Source organism: Macaca mulatta, chromosome 18 (assembly GCF_049350105.2).
Source record: "Macaca mulatta isolate MMU2019108-1 chromosome 18, T2T-MMU8v2.0, whole genome shotgun sequence".
Classification (NCBI taxonomy): Eukaryota; Metazoa; Chordata; class Mammalia; order Primates; family Cercopithecidae; genus Macaca; species Macaca mulatta.
Genome location: NC_133423.1, coordinates 42,359,528 through 42,371,772, shown reverse-complemented (window position 1 = coordinate 42,371,772; position 12,245 = coordinate 42,359,528). Strand labels below are relative to the sequence as shown.

Below are 12,245 nucleotides of genomic sequence, written 5' to 3'. Positions count from 1 at the left end.
CCCAGCTGGGCCCACCAGGACTCTGCAGTCCTCACTGCTCTCTGGAATGGAGGCAGCTCCTTCCTCCTCACCTGCCAGCCACCCCTAGTGCCACTTCCAGGCCTTTATTTTTCACCTTTACAAAATAGCCCTCTGCACGCTCAGCAAAACATTAAGTCTAGATGAATCCAACTACCCATTCTCTCCTTACCCATACCTGGGTGGCTGGATAAGACCACACATCAACTCATCTTCCTTTAACCAAGCCCTGCCATGATACTTTTACACAAGTACTGCAGCCAAAAAATAAAATTTCACTCGGAGAATCACTTCTATGGATTAAGACACTGTTCCTAGATCTAAGCAGGAAGTTGATCTCAACAACTCCTAAAACTCAATTTATGGTCTTTAACCTCAGCAAAACAATCTGCGCACTCTGCAATTTCTCTTTCTGTTTACTGGTTAGCCATTCCCACCTTCCTCCATTCTCTTCAAGTTTCTGACCCTGCTGCCTCTCAGCAGATGCCTCAGCTCCTTCATGGGGAAATAGAGGCTGTCAAGCAGGAAATCTCAAATTCCTGCTCTAACATGCAGAAACTCATATTCACCCACAGCCATCCCACCTTTCTGTCCTTCTCATGGAAGAAAGGCCTCTCTCCCGGCTGGCCTTCCATCCACCCACCCCTGCCTCCTGGGGGGCCAGAGTCCACCCATGCCCATGCCCCTCTCTCGCCGCCGCTTCCTCTTCACAGCCAAGCCTCTGAGAGTTCAAACTCGCCGTCTCCACTGCCTCACCTCCCGCTCTCCTCATATTACCGAAATTAGACTTCTGTCCCAACAACTCCGTTGGAAGGAAGTGCTCCATTCAAGGGACTCACGGAGACCCTCTCCCTGCTAAGCTCCTGGAAGCCCTGTTCCCTCCCGCCTGGCCTACCACATGGCCTCATGGTGCTGCCTCCTCCAGGCTGTCCCCACCTCAGCTTGCACACAGTCTGGGCTGATCATTCACATCTGATCCCTTCTCCTATTCTTCTCCCCTGTGGGTTGATGCCCAGAGCCTTCAGGATGAAGCCCAAATACCTGCTCAGGGTGGACATGGCTTCTCATTCTCCCATGGTCCCTACTTGCCAATCTTACCTGTCCCCACCAGGAGTTCCAGACAAATCAGATCACTTCAAGTTCTCCAAGTGTAGTGTGACATGCCCTTCACCTGGAATGCCCCCTCCTCATCTGACTTTGCTTGGGAATGCTCTCCCCACGGCGCTCTTCCTTCTGTCATTTCCTCCACAGCGTTTCTGGTTCTTTGTCATCGAAGATGACACTTCAGTGCTTGCCTGACCCTCTCAAGAAGTGCTGATGTCTGAAGGGCAGGGGCTCAGTGCACTATTCCGTGAACATGTGGTTTCTCGTGTGAATGAATACATAAACATAGCAAGGCCACTTCACCTCCCTCCATCACAGGAGTCACACCTCTACACGAAAGTGCTAGACAAGGAAACCTTTGGGGCCACTTCTTAAGAAACAACAATCCCGTGATCTGAATACAGAGTAAACCCTCCTGACAGCAGCCTGGGCCGGGTGAGAAAACGGGGGGTAGGGGGCACTGGCATCCCCACTGAGTGAGCTGATTTCACTCCACAGTCCTGAGTGATTTCCCTTCTTCCAGGAAACAATCCTCATCACAGGGCACAGGGCAGAGCCTGCCGCCCCACCCAGGCCTGCCATTGATTGCTCCAACACCTCCAACCTGAGACAGCACCTAGGCTTCTCTCACTAGAATTGCTTCCAGGGTTCAAGGTTGCCTGTTCCTCTGAGAGAAAGTGGACTGATGAATGGGAAGAGGATAGCAGGAAGTGCCAACCCAAATAGGGCTTAGAAGGCAGCAGAGGATAGTGCGCACCTACTTCCCACCCGCCACCGGGCATCTTTGGAGTCCTGTTAAGAGCAGCCTGGAAATTTACATTTCTGACAATCAAACACCTTCTTGGAGGAGTGGACTTGAATAAAGGAGGAACAACTGCAGTCTGTGGCTGGTTTGAGGCCTGTCTAAAAAGGGGCTTTTCCACCTCAGGTGGTTTAATAAATACCCTGGTCCAGTCTGCACTCTCCTCTGCAGCCGTGGCACCAGTCACAGGCCCTGGGGAGTGCTCCCTGCACGCTCCCCCTTTAAACCCACAGCCACCCCATCTCCACACCTCTCATTTAAAACCCAGCTCGCTACCCTGCCACTGCACATCTTCCCCAAGAAAACTGATTTTCCCATGGGCTGCTTCTGCACCATGAGTCCAATCCTTCATTTGACTTTGTGTCTTGTCGACATGGGGTCACAGAACCCAACTGTTCACAGTGCAATGTCATTATTCGCTCTCACCCTGCAAAGTGTCTGAGAGAAAGGGAGGAAAGGACGTGTCTGAGGCTGCTTCCACAGCCCAATAGGATCCTTCCCCAAGGGGCACCAAGTTTCCCAGCCACTGCAACTCCAGGGGGATTCCCTAACCTGCTCAGGCTCACAGCCATGGGTGCTTCCAGGCCCCACTATGTTTTAAAGTCAGGTTCATTGCAGAATAATTTCCATGCAGTAAAACGCACCCTTTCACTGAAGCATACAGTTCAATGAGTTTTGACAAATGTAATAACAACTGTTGGCTTAAAATCCACCTGTTACTGATGCTCTATCAGACTATGCTAAATCATCCTGAACTCCCAGAGCAATTAAACCTGTTACAAAAAGTCTCCACATTGTGGACTTTTGTCTTATTCCTTAATGTGGTGTTCATCTCATCTCCTTGGCCACCAGTGTGTTTACACATGCCACATCCACAGTACCACCCAGTGTCTTGACACGTCTAGCCCCCACCACCCTGATTTACAGGAAACCCAGGCTTTCCACAGACCTGTGTAGGACAAACTGCCTACTCCATGTGCCCTGAGAACTGTGTATGACCTTCACCTTCACCACCTGGGGGGAGAATGAAAAGCCAGGGTCCTCCTTGAGCACTGGCCCCAGGGAGCCTCACCAGCTTAGCATCCCAGAGGCCTGGGTTGGACACAGGACATGTGCTGACTTTAGCTTCGGGGGTGTGGAGCTGGAGGAGACAGTTACTGATGGGAATCTCAAAAGAGACTGGGGAAAAGGAGCATGACCTTGGCTAAGTTTGGGAAGGGCGGTGGTGGTAGTGGATGCTGAAACCAAGAAAATAAAAGTGAGTCATGAACAGCAGGATGGCCTAGGCTGTGACTTCAGCCATTCAGCCCATGCTACTCAATCTAGGGACAATTGTTTTACATTTACTGCTACCTGTCCGGTTGAGCAAGCCTGGACAAACACTTTGCTACACTGAGAGATTATCTCTGCTCGGATACTGACTCTGAGGATGAAGCCCATATCTCTAGTGAAATGCTAAAAACCTTCAGGAGGTTTAAAAAAAACCACGAAAGCTGTAGAACTGGTATATTTTTCTCTGTCTTCTGTCCTATTGTTTTCCTTTCATTTTCAAAGGCAACGAAACTAGGAGAGCCCTTCTGGAAGGAAACACCTCCTACCAAACCATCAAGCCACACCTAACCCTTTACAGGCAAGATGTGGGAGAGCAGAAAGTAAAAGCAAGTGGGTTCTTTCCCTTGCAACTGCAAGAATCATGTGGCTTTTACACCTGTTGATTAGAGTTTCCATCCCTGGAGGAAGTGGTATATATTTACCCCTGCTAGCAATCAACCACTCAACTGGGAGAGATTTTGGAGATTAGATGCAACCCCTATCATTGAGCAGGAAAGCAGAGGCCAAAGAAGTCAAGTAACTTATAAAACCCAGATCCTCTAAACCTTACCCTCCCAGTGCTGACAGGCAGTCTCCAGGCTGACAAGTCAGCACTCACCCTGTCCCACCAGGTATAGCCCATCAGAAACCAGATGGGGAAATCTATGAATTTCACCTGCCACCATGCCATGCAGCTCTATCACAAGTCATCTGATGCGGCAATAGTGATCCCAGACTTGAGTCTTCACTTTCTAGGGATGCCCATTAGATGTTCCAGTTCTTCTCTTGGCACCTAGGCTACCTGGGACATCAAGTCCAAACCACCATCATATCATGCCAACCCATGCCACCCAGGCTCCCCTAAGAGAGGCACATGTTTACCAGTGTAGCAACACCTGCCAGTCACGTTAGATGTGCTGCCTTCTAGCACGCAGAAGAGTACACGCTTCTAGTATGCAGCCTGCCAACGCTTCTTCCAGCACACTGAAGGCCAGCTGATCACAGATGAAATTCCACCTTTGAGATCTTACGTGATTCCCTCGTACCACATCCCTACCGTAGAATTGAACTAATTTGCATCATCAGTTTTACCTTACATTCTTCATCCAATAGGTCCAAGATACCCAGCTTGGCTTCGATGAGGTCGATACAAGGTTGGTTATCATAAAAATCAATCAGGGTCCAAGGGATCTGTTCCTTCATGTATTCTTCTTGCTCCAGTTTGAACACATGCTATGGCAAGTAAAAAGGTCGCACGAGTGAACTGCAGGCAGACACACCTTAACATTCACCTCCCCCAGGGGCTCAGCGAGTTCTGGGTTCTCGAGGACAGCAGAGAACTGCCAGATAAGGTTTGGACGCTAAGTCATAGTCGTGACTGCAGAAAGGCAAAGCACAGTGAGGTGATTCCTCATTCCTGGGTGGACACTTCCTGGGGGCACTTTAACAATCACCTGAGTTGCTGTATTCCCAATCAATCAAAGGAAGCCCCATGTCTGGCTTGCTGTTGCTTAAATACCCTAAGAAACCCAGGCTCAGAGGAATGGGAGTCATAGCCAAGGAGAGGATCATTTCCCCTCTCAGCACAGTTGCCTCCTTCAGTTCTCCCTCCTGAGCAGTGGACAGCCCCTTCCGAAAGCTGGAGGCACCACCAGGAAACCAGAACATAGCCAGGGCCCACCCACCTCAGAGGAAGAGAGGTGGCCTGGCTGTCCCTCCCAGGGGAGTCTCCCCAGTCCTGGTACCCCCAGGTCTGGAAACCAAGCCTACCGAGTTGAACTGCTGCTGGAGCTTTTCATTTGCATAGTTGATACAGAACTGCTCAAAGCTGTTTACCTCAAATGTCTCAAACCTACAGAATGGAAAGAGAAGAGAAGAGACATCTCCTTTCACCAAAGGAATCACTGGGACTTCAACGAAGCTGTTCTCACCCAGGTCTCCCCCGACGCCACCACAGAATCCCCTTCGTCTCATCTTGTGTTCAGAGAGAGCACTGTTGCAGATGTTAGCACTACACAAAGCCTAATTAAAGAACAAACGTATTTTCAAAACTAGGAAAAGTAATGACAGCAGGAAAATTTTGGAAAAGAAAGTTTAAAAAAGAAAAAAGAAAGTCAGCAATGATTTCATCATTCATATTGACCACCAGTTATATCTTGGTGGGTTTCCTTTTAGGAATTTTGCATTTTTGAAAACAGTCAGAACTATGTAATGTTTTACTCTTTTTTTTTTTTTTTTGAGACAGGATCTCACTCTGTCACCCAGGCCAGAGTGCAGAGGCACAATCTTGGCTAACTGCAACCTCTGCCTCCCAGGCTGAAGGGATCCTCCCATCTCAGCCTCCCGAGTAGCTGGGACTACAGGCACATGCCAACATGCCAAGCTAATTTTCTATTTTTTTGTAGAGACAAGGTTTCACCATGTTGTCCAAGCTGGTCTCGAACTCCTGGGCTCAAGTGATCCACGCACTTCAGCCTCCCACAGTGCTGGGACTACAGCCATGAGCCATCACACCTAGGCTTACCTTCTATTATCATCATTTAACATTCCATTGAAAACACTTCCCAACACCACTGTTCTGAAGGCATCAGTTTTAACATCTGCCTCATCAACCACCATATAAGATCAGGGCCGTAGTTTAGACATGGGAATTGCAATGGTGCTCAGGTGGGGGGACGGGTGGTGCTGGAATTCAGTCAGCCCCCTCACAAGCCCCAGAGGAGTGTGTTCCATCCAGAGGGGACACCTTTTCTCAATTCACACAGGTGCCCATGAGTGGGCAGTGGCCCCCATAGGGATGCATCACCATTTAGCCACACCTCCATTGAGGACATTTTGGTTCTTTTCTCAGTTGTTAGCTGCTATCAGTTTTGTGACAAATTCTTTGAATTCATAATTCTTTCCTTAGGATGCTATCCTAGAGAAATTACCATGTCAAACAGTACCACTTTTCTTAAAAGGTAGAAGCAAATTAACCCCTGGAAAGGTGGAACTAATGTATGTTATGACCCCACGTCCACTTCACAATGTATGAAAATGTCTTGTTCTTCCAATACTGGCCAACAATATTTTGTTTTAATCTTTATTGAGTTAGCCTTTACACACGGTAAAATATACCAATTTTAAGTATATATTTTCATGCATTTTCCTTAAAATTTTTTTCTCAACATCTATTGATGGGGTGATACATTTTTGATAGAGAATTTTTAGATCGAGATGTTCTGTGAATATGCAAACACAGATGGAGGACATTTTCATCACCTGGAAAATGTCCCCATTCTCCACTCGGGTCAGCCTCCAGTGTTCTCCCCATCTAGCCCTGCCCCTCTTCACTGGGAGTCAGGGAATAGTAGTATATCACAGCTCTTTGGTCAACTGTGTAACATTAGCTTTTTAAAGTCTTTGGTTCCTTGGAACATAAAAAGTCTGAATTTGAATTTTTTTTATCATTGCTACAGCTCAATATTTTTCTTTCTGACTGTACTAGTCACTGTATATCGTGAACTGTCTGATGCTTGGTCAATTTTGTTGGATTTTAACTTTAAAAATGGACTTACTTGAGCACTTTGTATTTTAGAATATCAACACGATCATTCATTGCTTAACTCCATTGTTCGCAATACGGCCCAATCTTTGGGCAGGGAAAGGTGGAACCAGTAGAGGGCAGGATGGGGGTCATGATGCACAGCATAGTGGGCGGAGGCAGGGGTCCTCCCTGCAGGCCATGCCGGCTACACGAAGGGGTCTGGAATTTACCAGGTGGCAGCAGAGAGATTCTGAAGGATGTCAAATTAAGAACTGACAACCTGATGTGCATCTTAGAGACGGGCAGGAGAACAACTGTGAGCCCAGGGAGGGTGTGCAAGCCTGGAGGCAGGAAAGTGAGCGAGGTAGTTCTTACTGCAGTAAGAAGCCAGAAGGATCCAGTCAGGGCCTGACGCATGCTGCTGGTGGCCAATGAATAGAAAGGTTCTGGACATGAAGGAAGATGGGGATGAGAGGGCCTCAAATGATCAACTGGATGTGCAGATAAGACCCAGGCAACAGGACGGATGCGGTCACACTCACCATGCTGGCAACATTATACACACGTTGGCAGCTTTAGCTACAAATGCATGCGGCTCACCTTAGGTGCTCCACAGCAGCATCAGGCTGAGGGGTGAGAAGGGCAGAAGCCTATGCAGAAGAGTTAGACATTTGCCACTTCTTCTCATTCACACACACTCCTCATTCACACACACACACAAACACTTCTCATTCACACACACACACCTCTTCTCATTCTACACTGCCCAATGCACCAAGTGGGCGGCAGTGGCCCTGCTAATGAGAGCCCGCAGAACACTAAGCCCAAGTGCTCCACGAGTTCTCAGCAATGTCCCCAGCAGCAAAGAGTTAGGGTCTATTATTAACCCCATCCTGTGGCTGAAGAAACTGATGGGCAGGGAGACTGAGTAAGCTGTGCCATCCAAGGCCAGAGAGTCGGTAGGCAGAGAGGCAGTGTGTGAACCCAGACAGTCTGATTTCTGAGACCACAGTCTTAATTCAGAGAGGAGGAAAAGTTTCATGAAAAAGGAAAAACAGATGAGGTGGAAGGGCTGTGAATATGGAGGATGATGTCCTAGAAGGAGGTATTTGAGCTCATGGTGAATGGGAAAGGGCCAGTAGTAATACCAACGAGGTAACAGCAATGGACACAGGCTCCATTCAGCCCACTCATGTCTCTACCCTTTCTATTCTTCAGTACAGACAACTAAATTTTCTCAGTGTCACACAAAGTGTCATGCAAGCTCCCTCAGTATGAGCGTACTCCCTCAGTCCCATCCCAGAGAGAAATGTTGCAGCTGGCCCTGGTGGGGGCTGAGGGTGGTGGTGGTGGGGAGATAGCACCTGTGCAGAGGGACCACCACAGATAGAGGCATCAGACACCCAAAGGGGCTGGGCCGGTGCCCGGAATGTATCAGACTTCTCCTTCCCTGGTGCTCACCTCCCCCATCAAGGTATAAAACATGGAGGAGTAGGAAATCATTTAGAGATTAAAGGAGTCAACTGCTTGGAGACAAACCACATTAAAGCATGGTCTTTGGCCATGCCCACGTGCGAGAAATAATTCTAGGTTGAAAAAACAAGATCAAAGATGTCAAGTGTATGCTGGGATGAAGGAGGCCACCCCTATGCACTCCAGACCAAGCAGGAGGAGCACTGTATCTGCCAGTCACTGCCTTGAATTGGGGCCCTTCCAGCCCAGATGACAGTCTTAAAGACTGAACTATGTCCCTTAGAACCTTACTGCCTTCCCTGATCCTCCACCCTGAGAGAGGCTGCTGATGACAGCGAAGCCCCAGAGGAAATTCAATTAATAAAACCTAGGTGGGAGATAAAAGAGCCACCCCAGCAATTGGCCAGATAACAGCAATTGGGTGTGCTGGCAGAGCTGTGCTAAGCTCCACAGAGGATTTAAATATCTCCCACTCGTCATTTTCTAATGGTTTACATTGGTAGCACTCCACAAAGAACATTCTCATTAATTTGAGATGGCCTGAAATTAGCTTGTAATTTTCCTATTTCTAAGGTATTATCTGGTAACAATTCCTCTGCCATCTAGCGTAATTACTGTAATGCCGGAGGCCCAGAAATGAATGAGGGGCTCGGGCCGCTCGGGGAAACATCTAAAACGACAGACCTCAGAAAGCCACGGTCAGGAAGATCAGGTAACTTTTCCTTTACAATGGAATTATATTTGTAGTAATTCCTCCCATCAACAGAGAATACTTTTTAAAATAAACACAATGAATCAATCTATAGTTCACAACACTAAAGTGTCACAAAGAAACTTATATACTCGAGAGAATTGAATTTCTCTTGTAAAATCAATGTTGAGAATATTTAAACCAGAATCCTTGGGCCGGAGTAAGGTCAAAACGTAGAATAAGACTCGATGCTGAAACGTGGCATCTGGTCTCTCAATGGCACAATGATCATGCCGTTTCAATTTCTATTTTCATAGTCGAAAAGTATAGAATGTCGTCCTCATTCTACCTTAACTTCAGAGCGTAGTAAGGGCCACACATGCCTCTATAAATAAGGTAGTGTCTACTGGAAAGTGAAACTGCAATAAAAAGTCAATTAGTCACTAAGTTAATGATCAACCTCCTTGAACCTCTCACTCCATGACCTGGAGAGAGAACAGAGAGGCAATGAGATGCTTTGAAGATTGGGAAACTCGATGTTCCCCTGGCACAGGTCAAAGGAACTGAAATCTCCTAGCTCAGCCTGGTCTTTCCAGCTTACAAAGCTCACTCTCCAGCATTCTGCCTTTGGTAGACTGAAAAGATACGGGCTACAGGTTAGATACAGAGGACAGCTTCTAGGGAATAATTATTAGAAGTCACACAGAAAATATAATGTGGGGAAATTCTCCCTGGAGAAGCCTTTAAAAGCAGGGCCATCATGCATCGGGGTCAGAGAAATGATCCAGACCTCCTTTCAAGGTCCCTTTCCATCTTGAAGCCTATAAAGTCTCACAAGGCCACCCTGGGCCTGTCAGAGGGGCCAACCCTTCTGATCTCTTTACTGAACAACCTCGGGATGCTGGTTGCGTCTTGGAATGGCGGGGCCTGCATTCTGCTCAGGTGCTTCTCTGTGCCTAGATGCCCCCACTCAGGACTAGTTTTTTAGAGAGAACACAATCCCAGGCACTGTTCACACCCCAAGGCAAAGGGCAGTTATTCCTCTCGAGTACCTAAATCCACTCAATTTGCCAAATGCTCCAATTCCCAGCTCATCTTCAGGCCTGAAACTCTAATGCGGGACAGGAAAACACCTACTATATGGCGATCCTCTCCCAACCTAACAACCAACTGTCCCAAACTGTGAAGGCTGCAAAGATGAGCAAGTCACACTCCCTGCCCAGAAGAGCTACTGGGCTGATGATAGGAAACTAGTACATGAGAGCCTCCCCAAGGAATAGAAATTGTATGTGTGGTCAGTTTTTAAAAGACAATGAAGCCATAGTGTTCCCAAACCAGACTGAAGGTCGGGCTTATTCTTGTGGCCCAGTAACAAGATGCAGATGAGCTGGGGAGGAACAGAGTGTTTATTTTCTGCAACCAGTTACAAGGATAAGGCCTGGAAATTATTGCCAGCCCAACTCAAAATTACAAAGTTTTCCAGAGCGTATATACCATCTAAGCTATATATCTACATGTAAGTGTACATTCATCCAAAGACATAAAGGTAGTGGTGGTGGTGGCGAGATAGCACCTGTGCAGAGGGACCACCACAGATAGAGGCATCAGACACCCAAAGGGGCTGGGCCGGTGCCCGGAATGTATCAGACTTCTCCTTCCCTGGTGCTCACCACCCCCATCAAGGTATAAAACATGGAGGAGTGGGAAATCATTTAGAGATTAAAGGAGTCAACTGCTTGGAGACAAACCACATTAAAGCATGGTCTTTGGCCATGCCCACGTGCGAGAAATAATTCTAGGTTGAAAAAACAAGATCAAAGATGTCAAGTGTATGCTGGGATGAAGGAGGCCACTCCTATGCACTCCAGACCAAGCAGGAGGAGCACTGTGTCTGCCAGTCACTGCCTTGAATTGGGGCCCTTCCAGCCCAGATGGAAGATTAGATTCTTCTAATCTATAACTAAGACCTGAGTCTCTAAGACTTTCCTCTGGAGCCTCAGTAAATTTACTTAATCTAAATGGGTCTAGGTGCTGGGGTGATTACCCTTATCTTGTCTCCTGCTAAATCAGAGGTTTGAGGAGTTCCTTCAGACCCCTCAATAAACTTGTTTCTAGAGACCTGCGGAGTTCCTTCAGATCCCACAATAAAACTTGTTTAATCTTAAACAGGTCCTGTTAAGAATTCCTTCCTTATTTTGTCATGCTTTAAGGCCCAGGAAGGGCCTAGGCAAGACTCTTAGTGGGCTCTTGTTACATTCCAGTCTTTGTATGTGGGCACTGGCTTTTTCAGCTTTTAATATTTAACTTACCCACTCAGTCAGTGCTGAAACAGTTGCTATAGAGGCCTACGCTAGTGAGACCTGGCCTGCCACAATAGTGTGGGAGTACTGGCATGGACAGAGAGAAAATGGAACTTCATCTGAGCCTTGGAAGCACAGAGCAGTGTCAGGCTACAGGCACACTCCAAAGGGCTACCTCAGAACAATTCGGGAAGGTTGAGCCTGGCTTTAGAGCCCTCTTGAGCTATGAGGCTTTCTTAAGAGGCTGGGAGACTCCAGGGTGAAGCTAACAGCTTCCGATGATCTGCAAGGTTTGAGAACACTGTGGCCAGCCATGCATGTCCTCCCTGAAGAGGGCTGTCCAGGGCTGGGCCACTGTCACAGGCTGAAGGGTTAATGCAATCACTGATTTCTCCCCCTCCATTTTCTGTGAAACCTTTTGATACTGGCTAGAGAGGAGATGGGTAGCCTCCAAATAACTATTGTAGCTTTGAGGTTGAGGTTATTTATAAGTTTATTTTGGAGAGCGAGACCAAGAAAACTAAAGCAAAAGAATATTTTTTTTTCCCCCACCAAAGAAAGGTGAACAGTGGGTCTAAGAAGTTTACTTAAAATATATCATTGTTGTCAACCTACAGAATGGGAGGAAATATTTGCAAATCATATTTCTGATAAAAGATTAATATCCAGAATATGTAACAACTTGTAAATGAATATGTAAAACTCATTCTGCCCACTCCCACACTGTGGAGTGTGCTTTCATTTTCAATAAATCCCTTCGTTCCTTACTTGCTTTGTGCGTTTTGTCCAATTCTTTGTTCAAGACGCCAAGCACCTGGACACCCTCCACCATTAACAACACAGTGCTGGGATTATAGTCATAAGCCACCACACCCAGCCTTAAAAGCATTTGTAAATATACCATTAAAGAGCACTGATTAGAGTTGGATGCTAATTTATTATTAGGAAGTACCACAAGAAAGTAACAGAGGACTGAGGAGGATATAAAATCCCAGGAAATCCTATGTCCTGCTTCCTGGG

General features: G+C 47.1%; 1 protein-coding gene across 3 annotated transcripts in view; it reads right to left on the bottom strand.

The window, feature by feature from the left end:
* MYO5B (myosin VB) overlaps positions 1-12,245 on the bottom strand; it is a 397,560-nt gene that overhangs the window by 140,641 nt on the left and 244,674 nt on the right. For all 3 annotated transcript variants that reach the window (XM_015121932.3, XM_015121933.3, XM_077975469.1), the window contains exons 11-12: positions 5,006-5,087; positions 4,328-4,468 (exon numbers count right to left, since the gene is read on the bottom strand). In XM_015121932.3, the coding sequence (XP_014977418.1) occupies positions 4,328-4,468; positions 5,006-5,087 (223 nt within the window). The remainder of the gene's footprint in view (positions 1-4,327; positions 4,469-5,005; positions 5,088-12,245) is intronic.